At 38.5% G+C, this 26,594-nt stretch overlaps 1 protein-coding gene across 1 annotated transcript in view; it reads right to left on the bottom strand.

The window, feature by feature from the left end:
• Positions 1-26,594, bottom strand: part of NTRK2 (neurotrophic receptor tyrosine kinase 2) — a gene marked incomplete at its 5' end in the record, with an annotated part of 205,074 nt that overhangs the window by 71,434 nt on the left and 107,046 nt on the right. The window contains one exon of the mRNA XM_083884010.1: positions 18,242-18,430. Within this exon, the coding sequence (XP_083740136.1) occupies positions 18,242-18,430 (189 nt within the window). The remainder of the gene's footprint in view (positions 1-18,241; positions 18,431-26,594) is intronic.

Genomic DNA, 26,594 nt, shown 5'->3' with positions numbered 1-26,594 from the left:
GGAAAAAAAAAGACAGAAACTTTTGCTAGCTTCTACATAACTACTTCTTAAGGACTCAACTTTATATTAATGCCACATATTGCACAGCTACTAGCCTGTTGGAAATATTTCTGCATCCTATTGTCCTACAATTTCAGAAGCTTGTGATCTCTTACAGAAGTTTGCAGATGTAGTTCCCTCTCCCTCCCCAGCTATAGCATGACATGCTATATGACTTGTGCCAGAACATAAGCCCTGGCACAGACTTTGGAGATGGATGTGGAAAGATTACATAATTTTGCAATAAAGTCATTACGATCAAGCAGCACCAGTTAAAGCAATTCTCCTGGCCAAAGAAATAAGTGAGGAAAAGAAAACAAAAAACCCCAGTCTTCACTTTTCTGATGTCCTGTTGCATCAAAGCACAGGTTGCAACAAGCTGAGAAAATGTAATGTGCTTCAACGTCTTTTTCAGTTGCTATGGTACAGTTTCTTATGGAAAATTCCTTGTTCTGCGTGATGTTTTTCCTGCCTCATTTGGGATGGCAGAACCGATCCTTGTGTCACCTGAGAAACCGGGCTGTCAGTTTCCACCTATTGGTGAGAAAGAAACTCATCAGCAGCAGAAGTCAATGGAAAATTCCTTGGTTAGAAGTTTCTGCGCTGGAGGCCAAACATGACAGTGGGGAGCAAGGACAGATAGGTCAGGGGATGAGGGTGCCACACAGGAGATCTGGCTTCCACCTCAGGGTCAGACATAGATTTCCTGTGTAATCTGAGGCAAAGGATTTGGTCACTGGGACTCCCTGCTCAAACAGGAAGGACAACCAAGCATCCTTTCCCCATTCTTCACCCTGTGTGTGAAGCCCCCGGTCTGTAACCTGCCCACTGGACAACCAAGTAGCTCCAGGTTACAGGAGTGGGGCCATAGCCCAAAAGCTCTTCAGGCAAGGGTTATATGCACCTGCAGAGTCCCCAGTGCTTTGCATAGTGAGGTCTTCTTTGGACCATGGGGCTCTAAAGTAATGCATGGAAATAATACTAAGTGATTTCATTATTCTCTGTTTTTAAGGAAAAATATCAACATAAGCAAGGAGGGGAAACTCCAGCTTTACTGTACAGCCAAACAGGAAAACCACTGGGCTTTTGGAGGAGATCTGCAATCTATTTTCTGCATAGATAATGCTGAAAATTACCAGAAATACAGTATAAAAATAGTATTATAGTATCCCACCAGTGATACAAAACTATGAGGGATCAGGCCTTTTCACTAGGGGGATTTTTTTATGGACTAGTTAGAAGTAATCCAATTTTAATGTGACATTTTTCCTGCTGGAGTGTTTGCCCTTCCAATCAAAAAATAATTAGATTCCACCACTTTCGATTCATGAAAAAAACAAAGCATGGTTAAAAAGAAAAACTAAAAAAATAATTAATATTTTAATGCTGTTGGATACCTCCAGTACTTTGGAATGCTGAAATTTCCATGGACTCCCTATGGTGTCCATGAAGAGCTTTTGACCTCTCTGAACAAATGGGTTTTGAAAATAATAAATGCGTAAGTGTTTGAAAAGAGACTCCTTGAGTAATATCTGTCATGAGAATGAAGAGCATTCAAAATATGACAATGCAAGTGCATTCCACAGGACGGATTTTCTGGTGGTGCCAATATTTTGAGCTCCATTGACTTCAGTGGAGTTTCACCGTTTAATCTAAGAAGTTTTGGAGTTGTTGGATATCACTTGCAGTAACTTTTTGTCTTTTAGAGTTCCTTACCAGATAAGTTCAACAAGCAAATTAATGGAAGCAGGTGTAGGAATGAAAGAAAATATACTAATATTAATTAAATATGAGTCAGGACATTCAAAATTTGTATTCCCATAGCATTAATTTCAGCATAAAGCTAGACATAAAATTCACTGAAAAATATTAATGAAACTTTAAAATAAAGTCTCAAATAATTGGCAGCAGGAAAAACCTGATTTTTGGTTACCTTTTTGCTTTCTAAAACAAAGAATCGAATTTAATGTTCCAAAGTGGGAAAATCCTTCCCCTCTCCCAGACAAGCACACAAAAAACCACTCTTACCCGTATTTTTGATTTTTTTTTCACAAATTGAAATATTTTTTTAAAAAAAATTAAAATACCAGCTTGTTTAAATTTTATTGAAGATTTTTTTTCTGTTTCAATAGTTCAAGTTAGAACTTGAGACAAAATTGAACCAACTGCCCTCTGCTTTCCCTTATATTTTAAAGCAACAAATAATCTTGAAATACTGAAATCTCCCATGGGAGGAAAATTCAATTTTTGAACAGCTTTACTTCTGTGCATTTAAATTTTCAGCTACTACCCTGGAACTCTGGAGGGGAAGGGCTTATAATGAAGATGGAATAATTCAGTAAAGGCTGCATTATTTTGGCTGTACAAGGTGGCTGTTAAAGGCTGCAGGACCTTCCTCTCTCACTTTGCATTATGATGGAGGAACCATTCTTTCAAGGCTGCCACTAGATGAAGAACTGTCAGTTCTTCAGTGTGAGACAGTTGCCAGAAGCCTGTGCAGGAACCCTGAACATCAGCACATTGCTACACTGATTATTTTCCTCATTCTACCAATTGTGACTCCCAGTTGTCAAACTTTGCATTCTGATCTGAATTCTGTGACTTAAAAGCAATTGCTCTGAAAATATCTCCCAGGCTGAACAAAAGGAAAAAAATGAAAAAGTGATTCTGCCTTTTAATTCCGATGTAACTGCAAAGACTTGTCTATGTACCAAGCCTTTGGAATAGCAAGTTTTGCATGCAACAGTATTTTTGTGTTGGAACTCAGCATTTGGATTATGATGGGCTGTCTCATGTCCAGTAAGGAAGGTGATGTTATATCAATATTCCTAATAAAAGAAAGTCTGAAGAATAATTCCTCAACTTTTCAGCAGCCAGTGTAAATTAGGATATCTTTTAAATACCAGACCCTTTGATGATCACAAGCACTGCTGTTACATTTCCGTTCTAATAATCTTCCTCCTTGTATCTCCAACAGCACAAATAGAAGCTGGGGCCTGGAGGTGGGGAGCACAGATTGATATAGAAATAAAGAGTGTCCTGGAAGAGGTTGATGCTGTTCGTCTTGTACTCTATTGTTCTTTTCACACTCCCCAACGATCTGAGACATTTTATAATTATGTCACCATCATGCACTGCTGTCAGGGATTCAAGAAGACTTCCAACCGAACATCTAGAGAAGCAATAAACATCAGCTTAAAAGCTATTAAACTAAATCAACAAACTGTTAAAGCCACAGTTACAAGGCCCTGCCACACCAGCCTCCAGTTCTCTTCATGGGGCTACAGAGGAGTGTGGGTAAAATTCCTTTCTCAACATGACCAGTCTAGTCAGCATTTGGAATGAAACATAGCAAAATTGGAAAACTTAATGAACACACTGGCCTGGTGAAAGGCAATTAGAAAATCCTTAATCAAACACTGCCTGTTTAACAAGTCAGACAATGTGTCAAAAGCAAAGACTACTTTCCTAAGTCCTTTTGTTCTCTAACTGTAATCCTGAAACCATGGACAACAACGTAGGTAGTGATTGTAATTGTGCTAAATTTTGAGAAGTACAGCTGCAAAACATTGGCTTCATTGGAGTAAATTTGCAACAGTTCAACCCTTTGTCTTGCTTATCTTTTTTTCCTTTTCCCTCTCCCATTCTCTCCTCCTTTCTCTTTGTTTTAGAGTGGGAGCTCTGTACACTTTGCTATCTCCTAGACTGCCACTTCTTACCAGAGCCCTCTTTGGTTATTGCTTGGGTGCAAGTCATAGGATTTTGTATTTTCCTTTCCTTATTGTCTGACCATGACTTATATCTGCTGCATCTTTGTGACATTGGTTCAGTTTTGCCCAGTCTCATTAGTTTTCTTAGTAATTGTTTCTCTCAGTTTATATTTATGACACCAGGGTCAATATTAATGTGCTTGCTGGCTTAAACAGCACCTAAAGATAAGAATTTTTCTCCATGTTGCAACATGGATGTTATTCCTTCTAGCAAAGTCTAAGGACATACATCATGTTTTGCCTATACAGAGCAGCTGTTAAAGAGAACACCAAAGAGTTTGCATTGACTTTCCTTTGTTCCATAATCTTGCTATAAAATGTTATAATATAGCTCATATTTTTTCTTTTATGTATAGGATTAATTTCATAAGTCTTTACATTATTTTTCCCTGATGCTTTGCTCCACCACCCTTCATTGGGTTGAAGAGGAAGGAAGAAGAAGCTATTGTGTTCTGTAAATCAAACTATCAACCTTCTATAGATCAGGCTAACTGTTCAAAAGTGTGATTTTACTTAAAATCATCCTACAACTTGCAGAACTTAACAACACACACAGAGAATCTCAATAATTCAAATGTATCAGAATGCAGAAATGCTTAGCTTGCACAGTATTAAATTGCTCATTAATTTACCTGAAAGCAACAACCCAAAAGCTGATTCCAAATACAAGGAACAGTAGTACCTGGGTTTGGTTTGAATATGTTCAAATAGGCTTTGATCTATGGCTGCCTTAGACTGATTACCCAGAGAACTAACATGCCATGCAAAACTCCAAGTCCAGCTTGGCATGGACACAACCTCTCAGAATTCCAACCAGAAAGCAGAGTAGGGAATAATGGGCAGCTTGTGACCATGGAGGGTTTATATCCTAGCTTGTGAACCAGGATTTCCTTTCCTTATTACAAGAGTGTCGAGATCCAGGAAAGATTTAAACCCAGGACTGATATCTTTCCTGAGACTGCATTTCCATTTGAGTAATTGTTCTTCTTTCTTAAAAATGAAAACTCATCTCTCGAGAAGCTTTAGCAAATGAACAGTGTGGATTTTAACATGCATGATTATATATAATATACCCATAGACAAACACCACAGAAAGCATAACAATGTTTCTTGAAAGCTTTTGCAGACATCTAGATGGGATGTATGACTGGTCCTTCCTATATGATGAAAAATAACTATGGCACACAGAGGCAGGATTTCCATCCCAAGAGTAGACAAAAAGAAAAACAAAAAACAAAAAACAAAAAACAAAAAACAAACAAACAAACAAACAAAAAAAAAAAAAAAAAAAAGATCAAGCAGATGTCTGTACACTTTATCTCCATTGTTATAAAAAACACACAATAGTTTTCTGAGTTTTTCCCACAGAAAGTGCTCTATATATTTCTGTATACATATTCTGTCAATAAACACAAGCTGTAAAGTTGAGATGGCAAAGCCGTCTTCTGCAGGAGGAGTGAACACCTGTGTGCTTCGTTCTGTCTTGAAAACACTCTATCTTGCTGTCAAAAAAGAAACCTACCAGTCCAGAATAAATCTCTTACCAGTTTGTTTGATGTTGCCATTTACCACAGTCCTGCTTCAGATGTTGAGGACAATCTCAAAAAACAGAGACCAATAGGCAGGAAAGACTCATGCTGGTTAAAATGGGAAATCAGTTCTGGATTGGGCCTCTAGAGGAAAGCTATCATTGCAAAGAAAAGTTGAATTTTCTCATCTTCCTCATTCAGTCAGAAGGTGGACTTCACAATCTTGGATGTTTTTTCCAATCTTAATGATTTTATGATTTCTGAAAGATACACTATGTTTTGCACTGTGTTTATTCCTCAGTGTGGTACAATTTCAGGGTTCTCTAAAATGCTGCCATTAAAAGATGCAAAAACCAGTAACTTGAAAGTGCAACACAAATTCATGGTAAATGTGGGAAATCATTTCCAGCAAGGAAATGTGCTGCATCAGAATGCATAATGCAAGAGCCTTTAGCAAGTTGGGAAATAGTCATTTTCCTCTTTAGGTAAAAAAGCTAAGACAAAAAGGAAATAATGTTCTCTAAGAAGTTCCCTGTGAATTTGAGTCTTAAGTTTGTGCTCATATACCTAATCTTCAAGATGAGAACTGTGATTTACTGTGTCTGAAACTACTCCTCAATGAAAAAAATGCACCCAATGTCTCCTCTCAGGGGTGGGCACAAGGCTGAAAGGCTCTTTCCTGCAAGGCTGAGTTGAGCACAGAGCTTTTGAGCTTCATGTCGGATGCCTGCTGGGGCTGACTATGGCATCTGAAGGAGTCCAGCCCACTAATCCACCTAATAGTGGCCACAGAACTGATTTGAGCTGGTCACAGGCAGTTTACATCTGCAGTCAGCCCTGGGCTGCTGAAGTTGAGGGACTGCAAACTTGCCTCTACTTGTCCTGCTACAGACGGGGTGCCCTTCGCCAGGCACTCTGTGAATGCTATAGGGGTTCAGAGCCCTTGGGGGGGGCTCACCCCTGTGATTACACTGAGTGCAGAACCCTAATCATCCCCAGTCGTGCTAACACTGTCATTACCTGCCAGGACAGACGAGCATCAGCTCTCTGCTAAAATGCCTGTGGGTGGTCTGTGATCCTCTGGCCTTTCAGCTGCTTCTGATCTCTCTTCTCCTCTCCTAGTCCTGAGCAGTCATAGGATGTTATAAATATGTTGTTGTTAATGTCAGGGTAAGTGCTACATAATATTCTGGGAATATCTGCTTGTTTATTAGACAGGGTTAGTATTTACAAAAGGACATCAATGTGACACCAAGCATAAGCCAATCTTTAGGTGTTAGAAGTCTTGAAAGAAATACACATATTAAGGTTTATTGGATACTTATTTGAAGAAAGATTCCTAATAGGTACTGCTATTTTCAGGTACTAGAAGAGTTACTACGGCGATCCACTGTATCAATTTGTCCATTCCTGAACTGAGCAGATCAAGTAGGCAAAATAAAGTGAGAATTTACCATCAATATAAGCAGGAATGGAATTGCTGGACAATGATAACACAAATAATTTCATCCTCACTCGATTATTCAGCACCTTGCACACCTGCCATTGCACAAGTGAATTTCATGGACTGAAGCATCACAAACACATTACAACACAACACTGTGTAACAGGGTACTTCTACATCAGAGAAACCCATCAGGTTGGAGAATTAGCCTATAAGCTTTTCTCTTGCTCTTTACCCCTCAAGAAGGAGCTTTTCAAGCTTTCCTCCATGGGGCAGGTCAATGCTTTTCTGTCAGCAGGTAATACCATTGCTATTTCAGTCTCAACAGCCCCTCCAGTGGAGACTGCAAATACTGCAAAACGGTTGCATTTCTTCTGATGAGAATAGAACAGAGACAAGATAAATCATGTCCTCCTGCAAAGTGGTTGGAACAAATCAGACATGTATTTATTGTGTTTTCTTTGCCAAAAGCTGAAGCTGGGATTCTTGTTTCTATTATATTTGTAATGCTTCACTTGATGGGTATTGTTTTTGGCTATTTCTTGGGGTTTTTTGGTTAAGTCAGCCACAGGCCTTCTAAGCTGTGAGCCCAAAAAAAAAAAAAAAAAAAAAAAAAAAAGTTTACCCTTGAAAGAAAGCCTAAGAAACCAAATCCAAAGAAACCAGCAAAACTCAGAAATAAAGAAATAAGAACTGCTGTGTGGGAATGGCTTCATTTCAGAAAGATTCTAACTGAAACTGTGGCTCAAGGAAGTTTTCATAATGGTAGCTGAAAATCCTGTCAAATCTGTCTTTCCTTCAAAATTAAATAAACTGGAGATTGTTTGAAGTTAGATTTAGTTTCTATCCAATCTTGGGAATAAATAACAATTTTATAGAGACAGCCATGCTGCTTTCCATTCCTTCTTTCCAGTTCTGTGGGAAACAAGCCAAGGTGGGAGGAGAAAAGAAGGAAGGAATCTCTGAAAACAGCTTTGCTTCCCATCTTCTTAACTCTGATTCCGACCACCCAGTACAACTCAGAGCTGCTCAAGGTATCCTCTTGCAGCCTTTTCCTGCAGCTAGTGCAACTACTGACTTTCTGCAGCTTCCAACAACCAGTTTTCAAAGGCATTTAGGTAACTAAAGGTGAAGCAATAATTTACTGGAAGTTCCCAAAGTACTGAGCTGACTAAGCGCCTGAATACTATTAACCAGATTTAACCCTTTGAAACTGTTTAGAGTTCCTTAGAAAACCAGTTGTTTAGTTTTATTTAGCACCCGAATGCTGTTCCAGCAGACTAGCTGACATCTGAGAATGTAATTTAGATTCCCCAACTTCAGAAATTTAAAAAAAAAAACTCCCTAGAGACAGTATTAGTTTTAGAGTATTATTATATACAGTATTAGACAGACAGAGATATGTCACAATATAGAGAAAGAGGAAATAATTGATATGCATACATCACATATTTTTTATAAATGCAAACAATGCCCCCATGTAATATGTTTTCCATTTAATGTTCAATTGGCCCCCAAAGCTAACAGGCAAGTTGCTAGCCATGAGTACGGCACAACTTTTCATCTAGAGAACTTTTAAGAATTTCAGACCTTGTTGCGGCATTTTGACTTAGCTTATCTGGCACATATTTTTCCCTTTGGGAACTTTGTACTACAATCACAGTAAGTTCCTCTCAATCTGCAAATAATAGTCTTCAATTATTATGGGCATTGATGGACTACAGATAAGACCAGTCCAGAGTTACCTCATACCAGATCTGTATGCTTCCCAATTCAATCCACATTCTGACCTTTGAAGATCCTCTGTGGAATTTTCTGCTCAATCACGGCCTGAGAAAGCCACTAAAACCCTCACTGCCAAGTACTACTGAGCTCAAGGACTGCCTGTGTCCTGCTAAGCAAAAGTCCCTTCAGCATTCTTAGAAAGTAGAGGGTAATGAAAGGTGTTCTTACTTCTGTCCAATAAATCAAAAGAACACTAATTTAAAGGCAAGTGAAAAAGGGAGAACTCTAAAAAAAGATCATAAAATACATTTCAGCTGTTGATTAATGATGGAAATAGGTTCCTGGAATTGTCTACTCACATGATGCTGGTTTTAATATGATTTAAAAATCCTGAACTCAGGTATTTTACTATATAGAATATATATCTAAATTAAAATGGGTATATTAATTAAACATCTTCCACTGAGAAAAAAAAATCTTATATTTTTTCCCCAACTGATCCTGTAGAACATGAGAAGCTTATTTGGTAGTTTAATTAACAAGCTAATGCTGACAAAAAATATTTGAAGAACATTACAGAGTACTTAATAATATTACCAACTGTGTTACTTTTATCTCTGATGAAATTTTAAATGTCTGTTAGATTCAATTTGTGCTGGTCTACCCTATGCTTGTAAAACAGATGCAGATAAGTCTGAGACATTGAGGAGTCCCCCAGCAAAAACATGTCAAAACCAAAATTAACATGCTTAAACCTTATGAATCCCAGGCATTTTTGCTGGGAAAGGTTCCTCACGACAAATGATAATCAAGCTGCAGAGGCTGCAGAACAAAAAAGCTTTGGGAAATTAACCACCCAAGAGCAGCTGAAAGCTCAAGCTTTCTGGAGGCCCTCATATTCATCTCCAGTGGCATGCAGTGAGAAAAACAGTTCCCTGGTAGAATTTAGCAGCCAGACTACAAATCATGTAGGAAAGGGAGGGACAACACTGAGCAGGTGAACTCCTGATAGGTGTGAGCCATGCAAGTCAATACACCCCCAATCACACAGAGAAACATGAGGGCCATGCATATATTCAGAGTTCTGATGGCTCCAGGCATAACAGGCCATCCAGAGCCTCCCCTGGCAGATCTGCAGACTTGCAAAGCCAACCACATGGTACTAAAGGACACAAACTGCTAAACTTCTCTCAAATGTCAGTAGCAAAGCACTGACAGGCTTAATTGCTCAGAGACGGCTGCTGGTGAGAGCAGTAAAGATGTTATACACAGCTGAAAAGCAACATGGCTCATCACACTGTAACTGCAATAAATACTACTCTGTCTTAACTAATGCTTACTGCTGGCACCTGTATTCCTGATAATTTTCTCCCAAAATTCATCTTCAGTTGAGTTTGGGCTCAGGGTTAGCTGCATTTTTACACAAACATTTTTCTGAATAAAGATTCAACTTGTTTGGTGATGAATTTAAGAAAATTCAGGGTTTAGGAAATAATTTTGGCTACAAAGCTTTCTCATACTTTAGTATTTCTCAGATTTTAAATTTCTCATTTTATTCTTATTTCCCTGGGATGTGTATTTTTTATTTAGCCAGAACTTTCACTAACACAAAGAAATAAATCCAAGGCCAAATCCTACTCCCAAGCAAAGGCTTATGATAGGGATGTTTTCAGAATAGATTACCTTTTTTTTCCCCATTTAGTTTAAGTACTACATGCAGCTTTCTGTATAGAAAATGAACATCTAAAGAAACTAGTTTGCAGAGTCTGAAAATCATAACTTGATCATTAGACTATAACTTACTATTTGTCATTTACGTGTTACAGATTTAGATAGGTATTCCAGGTGACAAAACACTATATGTATTTCTGATATATCTATATCAGAAATTATCAAATTATTATCAAATGACAAACTGAATGTAGCAATGTCATGGACACTACACTACAGTAAAAGCAACACATTGGTTTTTTTCACCTTGAATAATAACTTAATTGCAGAGGATGGTTGAACATGTGTTTAATTTCACTTATCTTTCATAAAGTGTACTCTTTGACTGAAGCCTGTAGTTGGGCATGATGGAGACAGTGTACTTCCGTGCTCTGCTGAGGAAGAACACTGTTCTTATCTGAAGTTTACATGACAAATTTAAGCAATTTAAAGCCTTTAACTAATGCTTCACCTTAATTTTGACACTGGAAACTTCCTTGAAGAGTGCATGTTTCATATTGTCTTGACTCAGGTAGTTGAAATGCATACTTTGGATCTTCTTTGCTCAGATGTCCTTATAACATCTGCTATTTACCCTGAAGTATGTTTCATGTGCTGTTATTTTAAGGTGGTAAAACACCTGTGCTATCCACAAAACAGAGATCAGAGTCAAAGCTGCTCTTCCGTGCAGTTCACTTCCAGCATTTGGACTTTAATGAAAATATTTTACTGAATAATCTGGGTCATAGAACAACATTCTATGTGATGAAATGCAAATATTTTGCATAGAGCATGAGATCTTCCTTTTTTGATTAGATATAAATGGATTTTGATTCGATATAAATGGACAGATCAAGACTGAAACAAAAGCTATATTCTGGGGAAAAAAGTGATTCTGTGATTCCTCAACACTAAATGAGGAAATTTATAAGGTTTTCTTTCAAATTCTGAAATTTTAATGAGGCAAAATCCTGCACTTTTCAAGTTGAAGCCTTCTGCCTTTGGGAGAATTTCTTCCACCTGACTGGAAAACAGAAAAATGCAGGTTTATTAATCTCAGAATGAGCAGTGGGAGTAAAACTATCTGATTTCCCTAAAATCCATTTATTCCCTATTACATTTTATTAGTTGGGCAAAGGAAATAAATGACCACATTCTTGGTAAAAATATTTGAGACTCAAAATGCTATAGTCTGGGAGAAAAATCTCTTACCCAGTTAAAAGAATGTCAAATGTAACTAATGGAAATACACCCCTGATATATACAGCTGCCATTTCTGACATACCTATGACTTGATGAACACAAATTTTAAATGGTGACTGCAATCAGAGATTAAAATATGCAGTCAAACTACAAAAGTTTTAAGACAAAATAATAAAATATAACTTCATGAATCTTTATATCCTTATTCAGCCAACAAAATATCTCCAGAATAAAACGAACAGTGGGATCAGGACAAGAAGTAAATATAATTTTTATATACCTCCTTGTAATCTCACCTCATCCATGTTTGGCTTTCAGGATATAAAATTTTTTTAGATTCCAGCATCTGAAGAGTCCTAAGTGAGTGCCTTGTTAAACCTCACAATCACAATTAATAAAAGGAATGACAAGTTCAGCTTGGACAGAGAGGTTTTTCTTCCCAGTCTGGATTTCACTAAGATTCATCAGTTTTGCTCCTCTACATTTGGGCTGTTGAGGTCATAGTGTCTTTTATAGGAAAATGAGCTCTTATAAATTTTCAGCTCTGTGATCTTTGGGAGTTGATGGAAAATCCCCAGCCTCAGGGCTTAGCTGGCTAAGAAAACACTACAGCAGTCCTTTTTTTGTAGCCACTCAAATATAAAAGTGTTTCAAAAGAGATGGAAATGCTTACAGAGTGTTTGTCTTGGGCAATCCTTCTTCTGTGCACAGAGACCAACTAGACTAATTTTTTTGCCTTATAATGCTAGGCAAAAATTACCCCTATTCCTCAGGACTGCAGGAACATGTAGGGTGACAGACATAGTCTGGAATAAAGCCAAATAGAGACAACCCACTGCAGCAGTCTGCATTTTGTGCATTGCTACTTTCCAAAGGACACTATCTGTGCAGGATGAACAGGACCCAGAAACACACACATATGCTGCTCTGGGTCAAAGGCCTGTCAGATAGATGCCTGCAGCAGAGACTCTCCTGGTGAATTTTATTTTTGCCAGCAGCTTTGTTTCACCAGAGTGTCATGTCCCCACCTGGCAGTGAGAGTGTGTGCACCCAGCAAAGAAATGCGTGCTGGGGCCAGGCTCTGCTGTGGGACTCCTGGGACAAGGATGCCTGAGAAATACAGACCAGGTGATCACAGTTCCTCCTTCTGTTGCGCCTACCCTGGAAATACAGGCAACTACTTCTTTTTTCATATTGAATGACTCACTTATATTGATCTAAGGGTTGGGAAAAAAGTTGTCAATATGCTACAAAATTAGGAGAAGCCAGACTGCCTGGTAAGGTGTGAGTGGTCAGAGCTGTGAAAAATAGCAAGGTGAACTACAACCAGCTGCACTCTTCTGCAAACAGCCTGGTAGAAGAACTGCAACTCAGCGGGCCCTAGTGCTTAGCTGCTCCCTTCTGTTCTCTGTGGTGGCTGTGACAGGGCTGTCTCCCCACAGTGACAGAGAAGGGCCAGCTCTGCACACTCATGTGCTTCTGCCCTGTTCAAATGCTCCCAAATAATCAAAACTGAATTAAAAATAATGGAATGAATAAAACAAAAAAGAATATAATAAACAAAAGAAAAAAAAAAAATCCAGATTTTTTTTCTGTTTCCTCAGGCTTCTGGGGTCTGCCTCACATCCTGAACCTTTTCTTCCAATTTTTTTTTCATCCTAAAATGAAATCTGACATCATCACCACAATCCAAGACCTATGGCTTTAAAGACAAAAGGCCTGTACTATGGGAGTCATGATAAAATTATAAGAATAACTGTCCTATTTCTTTTCTTCCTCAAAAGTCATTAAAGCAGGTGGCAGACTGAAGCAGACCACTGCTGAAACTTTCCTGATTAATGGAGCACACAAATACTGGCTATGCATATGTTAAAAATAAATATATAACTAAAGAACAAGGAAGATCAGAAAAAGATTGAGGGCACCCTTAACTAAATTATGTAGCAATCCCTAAAATGCAAATGAAAATCCCTAAGCATAAATTGAAAAGTTCAGTGTTCAGGGGGAATAAAGGGGATAAAAGAGGGGTGCTCTCAAATTTTCTGCCTTTAAAATCAGTACTGCACATGCAACTAGCAATTTACTCTGGAACTGGAACTACAGGCTAAATTTTTTTTTCATATCACCAAAATAAGTGAAAATTAATTTAGAAAAATTATTTTTGCCAATTTGTAATCAGTTTCAGACTTTCCCTAATGGAAGCCAACTGGAAGTAAAATAACTATTATCTAAACTGCATATTCAGACTCCTACACTTGAAAGAACAGAATCTGAAAATGCAGAAATATAGGTGAAGTATTAAGACTACCTGAAGAACATACCCAAAATTCCCATATGAAAGACACAATCCACACCACATTATCTGAAATGCAATGGCTATTTATAAGGCAAGTCACTGAAAACATCTTGCCACTTAGCCATCCACTGACTAATCAATAAGCCTGCCCAGTACAGTACACTCTTTTCCAACACTGAAATCGATGAAATTGACATAACTGAGTGAGTTGCAAGTACGGATTAGCTGGGAAGTGCAAACTGATGTCAGTGCAGCTATTTCTCCACCATAGGGGGCCTGAAACTTCGAGCCTGCAAACTTCTCATTAAAGGGAAAAGCTCTAACCTTCCTTTCAGTAGCACCCAAACAACCATGGTGACTTCGCAGGGCAGGGGTGGGAGTTACTGGGGTAAGGCTCAGAGAACCATTTGATTCTCAAAATCCCAAAACCACCTGCAAGAAATTTCTTATCCAAGTTCTGCCCTAAGAATCTCAGCCTAGGCACTTCCACTGACATTTTGTGACCTCTCCTCAGGTTTGGCTTTTCATATTTTTACCAATGCAGCCGTGTTATTTACGGGCTGCATTTCCACCATTAATCATGGAAATCTAGCAGTCATGGACTGATACATTCCAAGTGCTGGGCTGAAAGTTAAGTGATGAAGAAAGTCCATAGTCGTTCCTCGAGAAAATGAATTTGTTTTTTCCATCCTCTTTCAACAGGTCTGGTAGGCTTAGCTGATAACTTCAGCAACTACAATTTCTGTGCAGAGGTTTAGAGGACTAATTTTTGAAATAATAGTAATGAAAATCTCAAGTATCTTAGGGTCTATGACAGCTTAGAAGATTAGTGAAGCTAACCACCTAGAAAAGGGTAGGATCTATGCTCCCAAGATACTATATTGTGCCCTGATTTCAGGGGATTTCAAAAATCTTGCAAGATTTGCCATCCATGCAAGTTTTATGGATCTGGTGATTTTACTTCCCTACAGAGTTATGGCTCAATTTTCAAAAACAACAACTCAACCTTGTTGGTAATTCCCAGGCAAGAGGTTTGCAGGTGGACACTAACACAGGGCCTGGTTTATAATGCCTTAACTGCAAAGAGCACTGCAACATGTCCGGACTTCTGGCTCTCTCTCACCCATCTAAAATCAGAATTTTCACTATCTGACAAGAACTGACAAATGCAATGTATCTTTTGTTTTCATATATAAAGGAACCAAGAAGTCTGTTAGGTGTCTGAAACATTTCTGTGTACCTCAGACTGTATCACTTCGAGGTGAAAATATTCAAGATGTTGGAGTGGCAGATGAACTCACCAGCCAGCAGCAACCAACAGAACATGGCATGGAAAGCAAAATTCAGGGGCTCTGGGACAGCATGTCAGACAGACATATGATGAACAAGCTGATGAGAAATACTGGTAGTTAAGCAGTAGATATCAGCCAATCCCAAGTGGAAGCTGTAATCTTCTACTATTACATCAATTAAAGGTAGAGACAAGTGTTGTGCTGAAATTACAGAAATGCAGTCCTTCTGAGTGATGACTGGAACCTGACCACTGAAGCTGATGGGTCTTTGGTCTTCACCAGTTTGTTTTTCCCACCCTGAAGACTGTATCTTAAGAGGAGGAAAGTGCTGTAACTTTTAGCCCGAGACAGACTTTTTAGAAGTCATCACTTTGGATTTAGTTATTCAGTAGTGAAAAGACCAAATTACAAGATACAGTGATAGAATTTCAAATGACACTGACTGTAATCAACTTTTTAATAGTCTTTTAAACATACGCACTTCTAATTCTTTGCAATGAAGCTTGATACACTGTATTCAGAAATGGTTTTCTGTAGATAAGTCAAAATATGGCCTAATTAGGTAAAAAAGAAACTCCACTTGCTACTAACAGCAAAAGTATTCTTTCATTACTGTGAAAACTACAATACAATCTATCTACAGTTTCACCTAGCCTGATGTCTCACCACCTTCCACAGACCAACTATATATGCTAAATACAGAAATACCTTTTCCAGCATGACTTCCAGTGATTGTTGGATTTAATACTGATGAACAATGGAACTTATACCAGATAGGAAATAAACATAATTGTTAACTATCTTGCTGGAGATGAGAAACCAGATAACATCTAAAGCTGGCATTCCTATACAGAAACAAGGTAAAAAAGCTACTTAGGTAGGTTAAAGGTTTATAAATGCCTTTATTTGTATGTATGTCTCCAGATATATACATCAGGAGTAGGTTGGCAGGTTAGGAAAGGACAAGCACAGCTCAGTAATAATAAACAACTGAGAAACAAGGAAAGAGAGCATATGTGAAATTATCGCTGGGAAGCCCATTTTTGTCCAAGACAATTTCAATGACATGTTTTAATTGGATAGATGTTCAGTGTGGTTTAAGAAACCTGCCTTGGTTTATACACTACCGTAGTTTACCCAATTCATCTGCTAAAGCAAAACCACCACCACCCACCACTCCAAAACACAAAGACTGGGAGTACAGCAGCAACGTAGCAGAATGCAGAGCATCAGCCCCTCAAACCTCCCAAGAGAACCACAGCAAAGTCCTGAAGCATATCCTGCAAGCATTTATACACCAACTGAACTTCATATACTGTGATTAATTTCCCTGACACCACGTGGGTTTCATTGCAGCACACAAAACCAAATACAGACTTAGGTATTTTTAGGATCAGGACTACTTAACACAACTGAGCCGTGATTTAATATGTCTGTACTCAATGTGCAGTTTATTAAATGTGAGACAATTCTGTATTTTAGTACAGTTTGTGTTTTTCCCCAGAACAGCATGTATATTGTTTTGACATAAATGCTGAAGATAAAAACTCTGCAGTTACTGATGTTTATTTAAAGAATTAAAAAGTTGTCTAGTGCAGCTGGCAGCAGAGGTACAGTAGCCTTATTTCTAAAAGCATAGACTTTTATATAACAATAGGGAGCACTACTGGGGATGTTGCCCATTTATGATTTTTCAGCAGCTTCTATTTTTCACAAGAATTAATGTTCTAATCAGAACGCATCTGTATAACATTTTTCAAGTATCAAGTATCATCAATTCAGTGATTTCCTCGTGATCCCACTGCATATGCTGGGTCAGAATATTTAGATTGTTATTATCTGCTGGTAGAAGAGGTAATACAGCATTTCTAGCCACAAAATAGTGCCACACAAAAAAGCTATAGTAATAGTGAACATGAGGGATAATACAATAAAAAGGCAGAAAAAGACATTTTGTTGCAGAACCATCCTTCTGGACTGTGCTTAGTGTAACAATCTGGATCTAAATAAGCATTAATATTCACAAGGTGAGTGGGTAGTTCAGCATCAGTCTTTGTTTTCAGTGTTAGAAGTTATGCATTCATGTCATGCATGCCTGCTGTCATGCACAGGTCAAAAAGGATTACTGTTACAGCATTTAAGCTTTGTAAAGCTGGAAGCAAAGGCTTCCAACCTTGACATCAAGCCCCTATACTATAGTTTGGGCTAAAAAGTGGTATCTTTCAGGGTAAGATAGAGACAGGACACAGTGTCCCTTAGTTGCAAGCCCAGTGCTCACTAATTATACTGGGAATCTCTAGAGTGACTTCCCAGAGAAACAACTGAGACTTCCAGTGACACTTCAGAACAACCTTCTCTGAAACACTTGGAGAATGTAGTGTCCTGATGAGAAACAGTAAGCAGTGCAGTTACTATTTACCACAATATTCTTTAGGTATCTTTTTAGTTATGTACATTAATGCTAATCACTGGTTCTAACCCCAGCATTTCACATTTCAGTTCTGAAACTATTACTAGGTTTGAAAAGTAGCATCTGAAGTAAGTGATACTCTTTTTTAACTTTTCATAGTTCAATGTGTTTAGGTCTTCTCCTTTTTTTGACATTCCACTTGCTACTAACTGAAAGAATTTGTATATGACATATATCGTCCATCATGTAACCTTCTGCTCTTCTGCTCTACTTTTAAGCATTCAAAACAATTTCTCTCTGCAGAGGTTGAATTGTACAAGGAAATTACAAGATATGAAGTTTCAACCCTTATAATTTTTACAACTTTACAAATACTCAGATTTGAATGTTAGGTTATGTTAATAAGATCTGATGATATGATCTGTTGATGTCGATATGATCAATTTAAAAATAGTGCATATATAACAACACCGACTTTTTCTTCTGATCCAAGATTTGTTTTCTCCCAAGAATACATTCAGTGCACAGGACTGGCCAAAGACCACTGAAATCAATGGAAAGGCTACCAGTGACTTTGATGAAATATGGATCGGGCTTTGAGCATAACACTGCTCACTTCATTGCCTTTTCACAAGAACTGAATTTAGCTTAGACAGATGTAAAGCGGTTCATCCATGTACCTTTAGTAAACAGCATACATTTTAACCCCACCCTGTCATTCCCAGGAATTTAGAGTATTTTATTATGCTAGTTCTGTTAAGGAGCCACAACACTTGCACAAGTAAAATGAATGGTTGAAACACATACAGTTGTTTGTACTTACAGGTATCTGGCTTGAGTTGACTGTTGGTAATTCCAAAATACTGCGGATTTTCAATGACAGGAATCTTTGTCATCCCAATGATGACTGCATCAGGACCTCCCTCAGAAGAAGATGGAGTATTACTGCCATTTGAGATGTGGTGGAGGGGACTGGCTGAATCATCGTCATTACTGATGACTGAAGAAGGACCTAGAGTTAGAAACAAAGATTTTCTTGTAACCCAGTGTATGATATTCTTCCCTCAGAAGAGTAATTTATCTTTTTCTTTTTTTCTTTTTTTTTTTTTTTTTTTTTAATATTTTGACCAATTGTCCTCCATTCCTATAGTCAACAGCTCTCTTTATGTATCTCACTGACCTTACCTCAAAAATTTTGTACCTCTAGGTACAGACCGAGAACAGTGGGGTTTTTTTCCATTAGGAACTGGAATCAAAACAAATTTTTGTACTGGTACATAACCTAGAGTAAATGTCAGGGTCAAGCACAGTCTGTCACTGTGCAATACCTCAAAACTTGCTGAAGTCATTTTGTTGTTCTCAGAAATAAACTATGGAATACACACTTCAATTTTTTTACCTTATACCCTACATGAAGCATGCAGCAGTAACAGCACAAATCCAGGGAATGCCTGCCCTATCTGACATTATAACAAGACAAAAGACACAGAGCAAATGGGCTCATCCTGATGTGGGAATTCAAAAATTTCTGAAAGAAATAGGTTCAGGGCCAAAATCCAGGGGACAATTTGCATAGTTACAGAGTTACAGAGAAGATGCTTAGAACAGTAGAGGAGTAAAACCTGGAGTCACTGCAGAGAGGCTGATCCTGTTCAGGGGCCCATTCTACTGGCTCCCCAGGCCATATCTGAATCTAGTCACCTTCCAGAAAAAGGTCTATTGTGAACAGTAATGCAGTGACAGTTTTTGTTCTGTTTTCATTCCATGCTTTGTATTTTTAATGAAAATGCCACAGACATAAAATCTTGTAAATGGATTTAAAAAAATATCCTGCTTAGCACAATGTCCCCCTTTTGTGAACTGAGCCTTTGAACTAACAGCTAATTGGCATGGATGACATTCGAACTCTTGATATCTAACTCTACTACTTAAATTCCACATTACTTCTTCCAGTTTACATTTGGTATTCATAGAAAACCAGAAGCACCATTTAGCAACAAAGACATTTTGCCTCATCTCCTGACTGAAGAGACAGCAGAGATCACACATATCATATTCCTCTTCATTCTCCATCCACATTAACTAAGGTTTTTGGGATGACATTCCCATCTTTTAATTATAACAATCAAAAGACAATGCTAGAAACAGATGGAAAAAAACACCTTCTGGAAGTGCCTATTCTGAAATTGCATCTTTAGCCAACTGCATTTAGCCTTTGGGCAGCAGCAACAGCTTCAGCAAATGTCCTCCCAAAGAAGGGGGCAGAGAGAAGACCTTGAGGACAATAAAAAGCTGTGTTTACTCCAAGTCACCCAATTGCCACATGTTGGACTCCCAGACTGAGTATTAGACTGGACAGAAGGAACACTGCAGAGGCAAGACACAACTGAGTAACCCACAGTGCAGATGGCATCTATGTCTGCAGGACTGATAGGGAATGCAGAGGAGAGAGTGAGAATGGGGACCACCAGCAGGTTCTGTATGCAAATTACTGAGCAATGAGAGAAGACAAGCGAGATCCACCACAGCAGACACACAGCTGAGGAACCAGATGACAAAAAGGATAGCCGCAAGTACAGCAAAGAAAGGGCAGCTTTAAAGAAACTCTACGCTTCTGTGGCTCACTGTATCATCAAAAAAATCACTCCATCATTATGCGGCATGGCTCACAGCAATAAAACTTAAATATTCTGGCATGTGGCTATTCAATCCTATATTTTGAGACAAAAGCATATTCACATCCCTGTCCTGCTTTTCTTTCTCCCCAGTTGGTTTAATGGTGTGTGAGGGAAATGTTCTCATAATTTGAAAAAGTACTTCCTTCCCAGTCTGAAACACTAGAAGTAATTTTTCAAATACCTGGCACTTCACAGGAAAGTCGCTGATGACAAATGTAAGTAAAGCCTAGATCTCTGCAATTTGTCAAGTGAAATACTTGAAAAACCAAGGCTGGTTTTATCATTTCTGATCAGTCAGATCCCCACATGACTGACTTTATTGGGAAAGATGCCAGGATTAAGAATTTTTGGTGAAGATTTCTGTAATCAAGGGCAGAGCCTAAAAAACTGCAGGAACGGGCCATTCGGATAGCACAGCCAATACTTATGTTAAGTCACAACACATTTTTCAGATGGATGAGAGTTGTTTACACAAACCTTAAGAGTGCAACCCGTTTAAAACTGCATTCAGGTTTTGGTAGTTACCATCCTTACATCTCTAAGCTTTCTGAATCTCAACTTGCTGCTCAAAAAAAGCAGTCTGGTTAATACTTTCTTGGGAAAACAAAATAATTTTACACTGATATACTTTAGTATGCGGATCAAATCCCTTCTCTCACAGCACATAGCGAAATTCTCTCAGCTCTGAAACTTAGTAGATGGCATGTCTTTTAAGTTCTTTTCAGTCCTGCTGTTCTCTGGGGCACAGGAGGAGGCTCTTTTTTCATTATTTTCTTCCATACATGCAGTGATGGCAAGGAAAAGTGACCATTACACATTTGTAGATATTAAAGTGGGGCAATGACTAGGAATTCAGTCTATTCATTGAAATTTCTGCAGTAATTCAAGATGCAATTTTGTATGGTAAACTACTATTTTCAACCACTATAAACTGCAAAGTGCTGCAGGTGAAAAGCAGAAAAATGTTCTGTAAATCTACTCAATTAGGCTAACTAGTAAAAGCTAGTCTTCTGTGTAGTATGAAGCAGGTTCTAGTATATGCATCTCTTTGATGTAGGTGGGGAAAATCTGGAAAATAAAGTGACTTTCAGGCCAATTCCTGGCAGTACAAAACAATTTTGGAAGAAAAATTCAACCCTAGGAACCTTGTTGCTATATCACTCTGCAATCTCTCCTATTAGTAAGTAAACTGCTCATCCAATGGTTTTAGTGAATAGTTGTTTGCATTCAAAAATCCTATTACCTGTCTATTTCTTCTCTAATTAAGACAAAACCCCCAAAAAGATGAAATTTTTTGTGCATCCTTCCAAACTTTCCCTTTCCTAACATTTTTATCAAAGCGAGCAAACTTTTACATAGACCATTTCCACATTTGTTTATTTGCTAGACTATCTATTCGTCAGAAAGTTACATTTAATTGAGTGCACTAAGCCACATTAAGCTACAAACCAGCTGGCTATGATATTCTAGTAATGTAAAACCATTTCCAGGATGCAAGAAGAGACTATCACCTGTACTGACAAGAAATGAGAGATGCCCTTTTTTGAATGGCCTCTATGCTCAAAATGATGGGTAATTTCTTGTGCACCTTGGAGTGTGCTTTCATCCACATGACATGTGGTCACTGAATTGTCAAAAGTAGAACAAGTATGGTAATTACACTCAGTCACTTACTACTGCCTCTGGAAAATCTGCTTGTTGTTTTATATCTGAAGTCTAAAAATTTTAGACAAAATTGGAGCAAAAATCATGGGTTATCACTAGTCATTAGCTATTTTCAGAGCAGATTCACAGTTGGCTCAAGTTTTAAGAAGACTCCAAAGACCTTCTCCACCTTCCAGTGGGCTGCCAAGAATCTTCCCTTGATTTCATTTTTAGAAAATATTTCTTAAGAAGACAAGCTGGAGCCAGACATGAATCTGTAGGCTGCTCTGGGGAAGATGTGGGCTATCCACCATAGAGATGAATTTCTCTTCTGTTTGATATTAAGCTGAAGACTTGCCCATTATGCATCACCTAGGCTCAAGAAAAATACTTTTTGTGTACAAAAAACCCCAGAAGCTCTCAATAAAAGTTGTGGTATGTAAGAAAACCAATTCTATTTGAAACTATAGCTATAATAAAACCAAAATGCCTCCAACGGATGGGAAGGGAAGTATCCTCAATACATAATATGGGGGCAGGCAGAAACAGCAAACTCCACTTACTGCACATCCCAAGGAGAACTGTGCTATCTCTTGGACAGTGTATGTCTGCACTGTGCTTTACCTTGGTGGTGCAAAAAAACCCTGAGTTTCCCCTAGGTTAAAAAAATAAAATTTAATTCTTTCCTTTTCAAGGTGTGTTGCTATTTTTGAGCAGGTGAAAGAGATTCATGATTATTATACACAGCCTTTCATGAGAGGAAAAGCTAAGAAAATTGGGATTGTACAGCCTGCAAAAAAGTAGGCTTCAGGGTGACTTCATTGCATCCTTCCAGTACCTGAAGGGAGTCTATAGGAAAGATGGAGTGAAACTATTTACAAGAGCATGCAGTGACAGGACAAGGGGCAATAGCTTCACACTGAAAGACAGTGGGATTAAATTACATATTAGGAAGAAATTCTTTACTGTAAGGGTGGTGAGGTGCTGGGACAGGTTGTCCAGAGAAGCCATGGATGCCCCATCCCTGCAAATGTTCAAGGTCAGGCTGGATGGAGTTCTGAGCAACCTGGTCTTGTGAAAGGCATCCCTTCCCATGGTAAGGGGGTTGGAACTGGGTGACCTTTACGGGCTCTTTCAACTCAAGCCATTCTATGACTGTATTCTATGTTTCATTATACTCCTATCCTCATCAGAGTTAATGCAATTTTAACACACATGCTACCAAGACTTATCTACACTGCTATTTGTTGGAGCTACATTTGCACAACACATTTCTGTGCAACACATATCACTCCAATTTTCCCTGAGGTCAGTACAAATGGCTCAGACACACTGGAAGAAATAAGGGTAATAAAATATCACAAACTCTGCCCTGATTTTAGCTTTGTGGTTGGAGGTGTGTATTTCCAAGGATGCATCTACTTACTCATCTGTTAGGAAGCAGCTCATGTAAAAAGCAGCATTTATAAAGTTGATTTTGGGCTGTGATGCCTTAATGAACATTGTTCCTTCCAAAAAATTATGTTGATTCCTAGGATGGCTTCTCCATGGACCTTGCACTAGCATTGGCTCTTAGTTCCCCTGGTAACTAAGATCTGTTCCAAGATCTGTAGCCAAGTCTGTGCCAAGATATGGTAACAGCACACTATCAAGTTAAAAGCACAACACTGCCACATCAACCAGGACCTCTGCTAAATTCCAAGGCCATACTGAATCTTCTCACTTTTTCCTTTTGGGAGGAGTATATTTTTTCACTAGTTAAATACATTGTTCTGAAAAGCAATTACACAAGATTTCTTGTCCTGTGAGATTCCCATGTTTGCTGTAGATTTTTATATTTTCTGCATGACTGAAATGAAAGTATTATGCTTCAGCAAGAGCAGATATTCAATTTTTCATGTTATCAAAGCAAGAGCCAGGTTTCTTACGAGAAGAGACACCTTTTCAGCTCTACTCTAAAAATTGCCATCTTATCTTTTATTCCCTCTGGAAGACGAGTAATCAATCACACTTGGCGCACTTTTTTCTGACTAACGTGCTAAGTTTTACTTCAAATATTTCTTTGTATTCCCAAGTTCAGAAACTGTAGTACTAAATCATGTTCGTGCAATTCTGTTAAGACTGGATAAGAAAGCCAGCACAATAGAAAGTAATGCAATTATAGAAAAAATATTTTATACTATTGCTTTCTTAAAATGGAGTATCTTGAATATAGGGAACTGAATTAAATGGTGTGAATAGAACCCAAGGAAAAAAACCAAAACCAAACCAACCAACTAACCAAAAGAAGACTGAATACATTTCCAAACAGAAACAAGTTTAGTCCTGCTTTGTTTGGTGGAGCTGTTCAAAGCCAAGTCAGATTGTTCTGCAAATCTAGAGTGGACTTATTAAAACTATGGTCTTTGCTTTGCAGCTGCCGATGCTTATAATGATGGAAAGCTCAAGGCAAAGGCACACCCATGTTTTGTCAGCAGTTCAGCTGTATGGAGCAATAGCACATCTTGCCTCTACCCACCTTCCAATCAACCTTTCCTGTCTCATATCCCCATCCCTGCCAGTTACTCAGACAACAGTCATTAGTCCTAGCCTTTGTGTAGTCATCTCTACAGTCACTGTCACATGCAATTGCAAAATGAGTATTAGGGGGTTAATTCTTCTTTGTTTGTGGTGGAAAAAACCACAAGACCACCCTAAAAAATCTTATGCCCAAGTCCATCGTGCTAAAGCATATTGCTCTTCACAGATCAAAGAGTGCCTGTCCTTCTAGCCCAGAACAGTACACTGAGCCAAAAAACAGATTGCTACACATTAAGTCTGTGACTCAGAAAACTGAAACTTGCCAGGCTTTAGTGTTTAGAGGATAAACAATTTCACATCTTCTGACAGGTATCATCAATCTGTTTAAATGATTTACACCCACCAGTGCTTGTTTAAGCTTGTACTCTGTTGCTTTTGACATATGAGATGAGAAAAACCTTTTGACACTGCCCAAGAAGTTCAGTTCCCATGCAAGATGATGCTCTCAGGAAGTCAGGAGAACCCAAACAGAGAAGCAGAGAACACCTTCGTATCCAGCAGACAAATACCTCTGTTACGAACCAGCATGCACTTTTAACATTCCCTGAATAACAGAAGTAAATAGGCTTCTTGAAAACGTCTCAAAGGAGAACAGAAAACCAGGGTTTAAACTCAAGAAGCAATCCCTAGGAATCTGCTCACTTAAAACTACTACAAAACAAAGTGGTGAAATCAGTTTGAAAATCATGATAAAACTAGACCAATTCAACAGTGAATTGTTTTGTTTGGGTGATCAAGGATATTTTCCCTTTGTTTAAATGTGAAAAATCAATGTTTAGCTTTTTCTCATTTGTTGCATCTCCACAAGAAATCCAAATTGTTTGGTTGTCACTGTATCACTTTCAGACAGAGCAAATTATCTCTGTACATTGTTGATCACATGGAATAATTTAAGTAATGCACACCTTTGAGTCTAATGAAATAACAGATATGTTACTTATCTTTTTAGTACCAAATTTTCAGTGTTGCTAGGTGCCAACATGCCTCTTCCGTGAAACACATGTTCATCTTGCAGGAAAATTTATTCCAAATGCCTAGCTCCTCTACAGAGGAACAAACACACAGTCTGGGTAATTTCCATTGACATGACTATGCACAGATTTTAGCCACTCAGTATTTCATCAGAGCTTTTTGTTCTGGCTTTGAATCTAAGAGCCACAGCTGCATATTTGTTTGCTTGGGTTTCAATCTGATGCATGACTGTGAAAGAATCCCAGTCAGTTCCTTTCAGCTCGTTCTCCTCACAGCCTCCTCCATACTCCCCTGTATCCATGTATTCCTGCATCCCCTCACACACAAGCCTAGAGCAATTGTTTCTGCAAGGGAGGACTTCCTAGGATAGACTAGAGGACTCCTTCGTAATGGAAGTGACTCCTGAAAGTCATGCAACCTACAGGGTGCAGGGATAAAGACACTAGTGTCTTGGTCTGGGGCAGAGAGGCAAGACAGTTCTCACAAGAAACCTCCTTTGCAGCACTGCAAGGCCCCGCAGGGAAAAGAATGAGGTGTCTAATACACACTGGATTTGCCAGTACTGTCTGGATAGGATGAAAGATGCCTAACCCCTCTGCCCTGGCTTCACTCCAGGGCCAGCTCTCCCCAGGGATGCCATCAGCAAAACATCAACCTGCATCACAAAGGTTGCTGATTTCTTTTTCCATTTCAGCCAAAATGGATGGCATTTGTGTAACAGATCTAGCAATCTGCCATGCATTTTCACATTCTTATACACTATAATGAATAAATCCATGTAGATCATCCATGATGAGGTATGTGCTACTATTATTTTTGATTTGGGGGCAACAGAAAGAGCACTTTGGCATTGAATTATCCAGCACTGAAGGTGAGATCTCTGTCAAAGTCATGACCAGAACCTGGGAGGAAGGGGCAGCCCCAGCTGTCAAACCACAGAGTCCTTTGGGACTCATTGCCCACCTCAGATATGGGATGAATGGTGGCGGCACAGCTGTCCATTGCTTTGTGGACATGTTTGCATCTGCAGCTCAGATGACGTGCCCCATTATGAAAAATGAGGAATTTATGGCCTCTTATTATTGGTAGTCAAATGAAACACAGACCTAAGAAAAAAATCTAGCTGGGATGCAGCATATTAATCAATATTTATATATGAGCCAGAGAATTAAAAAAACAAGACAGTAGAAAATACGAAAGAATGTAAGAGAAAATGATTTATCGTTTTTTAATATAGATCATCAGCACTATTCATTACAGTCATCTTCAGGTTTGGATATCTTGGAAACATGGGAAAAATTA

This window comes from Zosterops lateralis, assembly GCF_965231275.1.
Source record: "Zosterops lateralis genome assembly, chromosome: Z".
Lineage (NCBI taxonomy): Eukaryota > Metazoa > Chordata > Aves > Passeriformes > Zosteropidae > Zosterops > Zosterops lateralis.
Note: the sequence above shows the minus strand (reverse complement) of the source record. Positions and strands in the feature narration are given on the sequence as shown.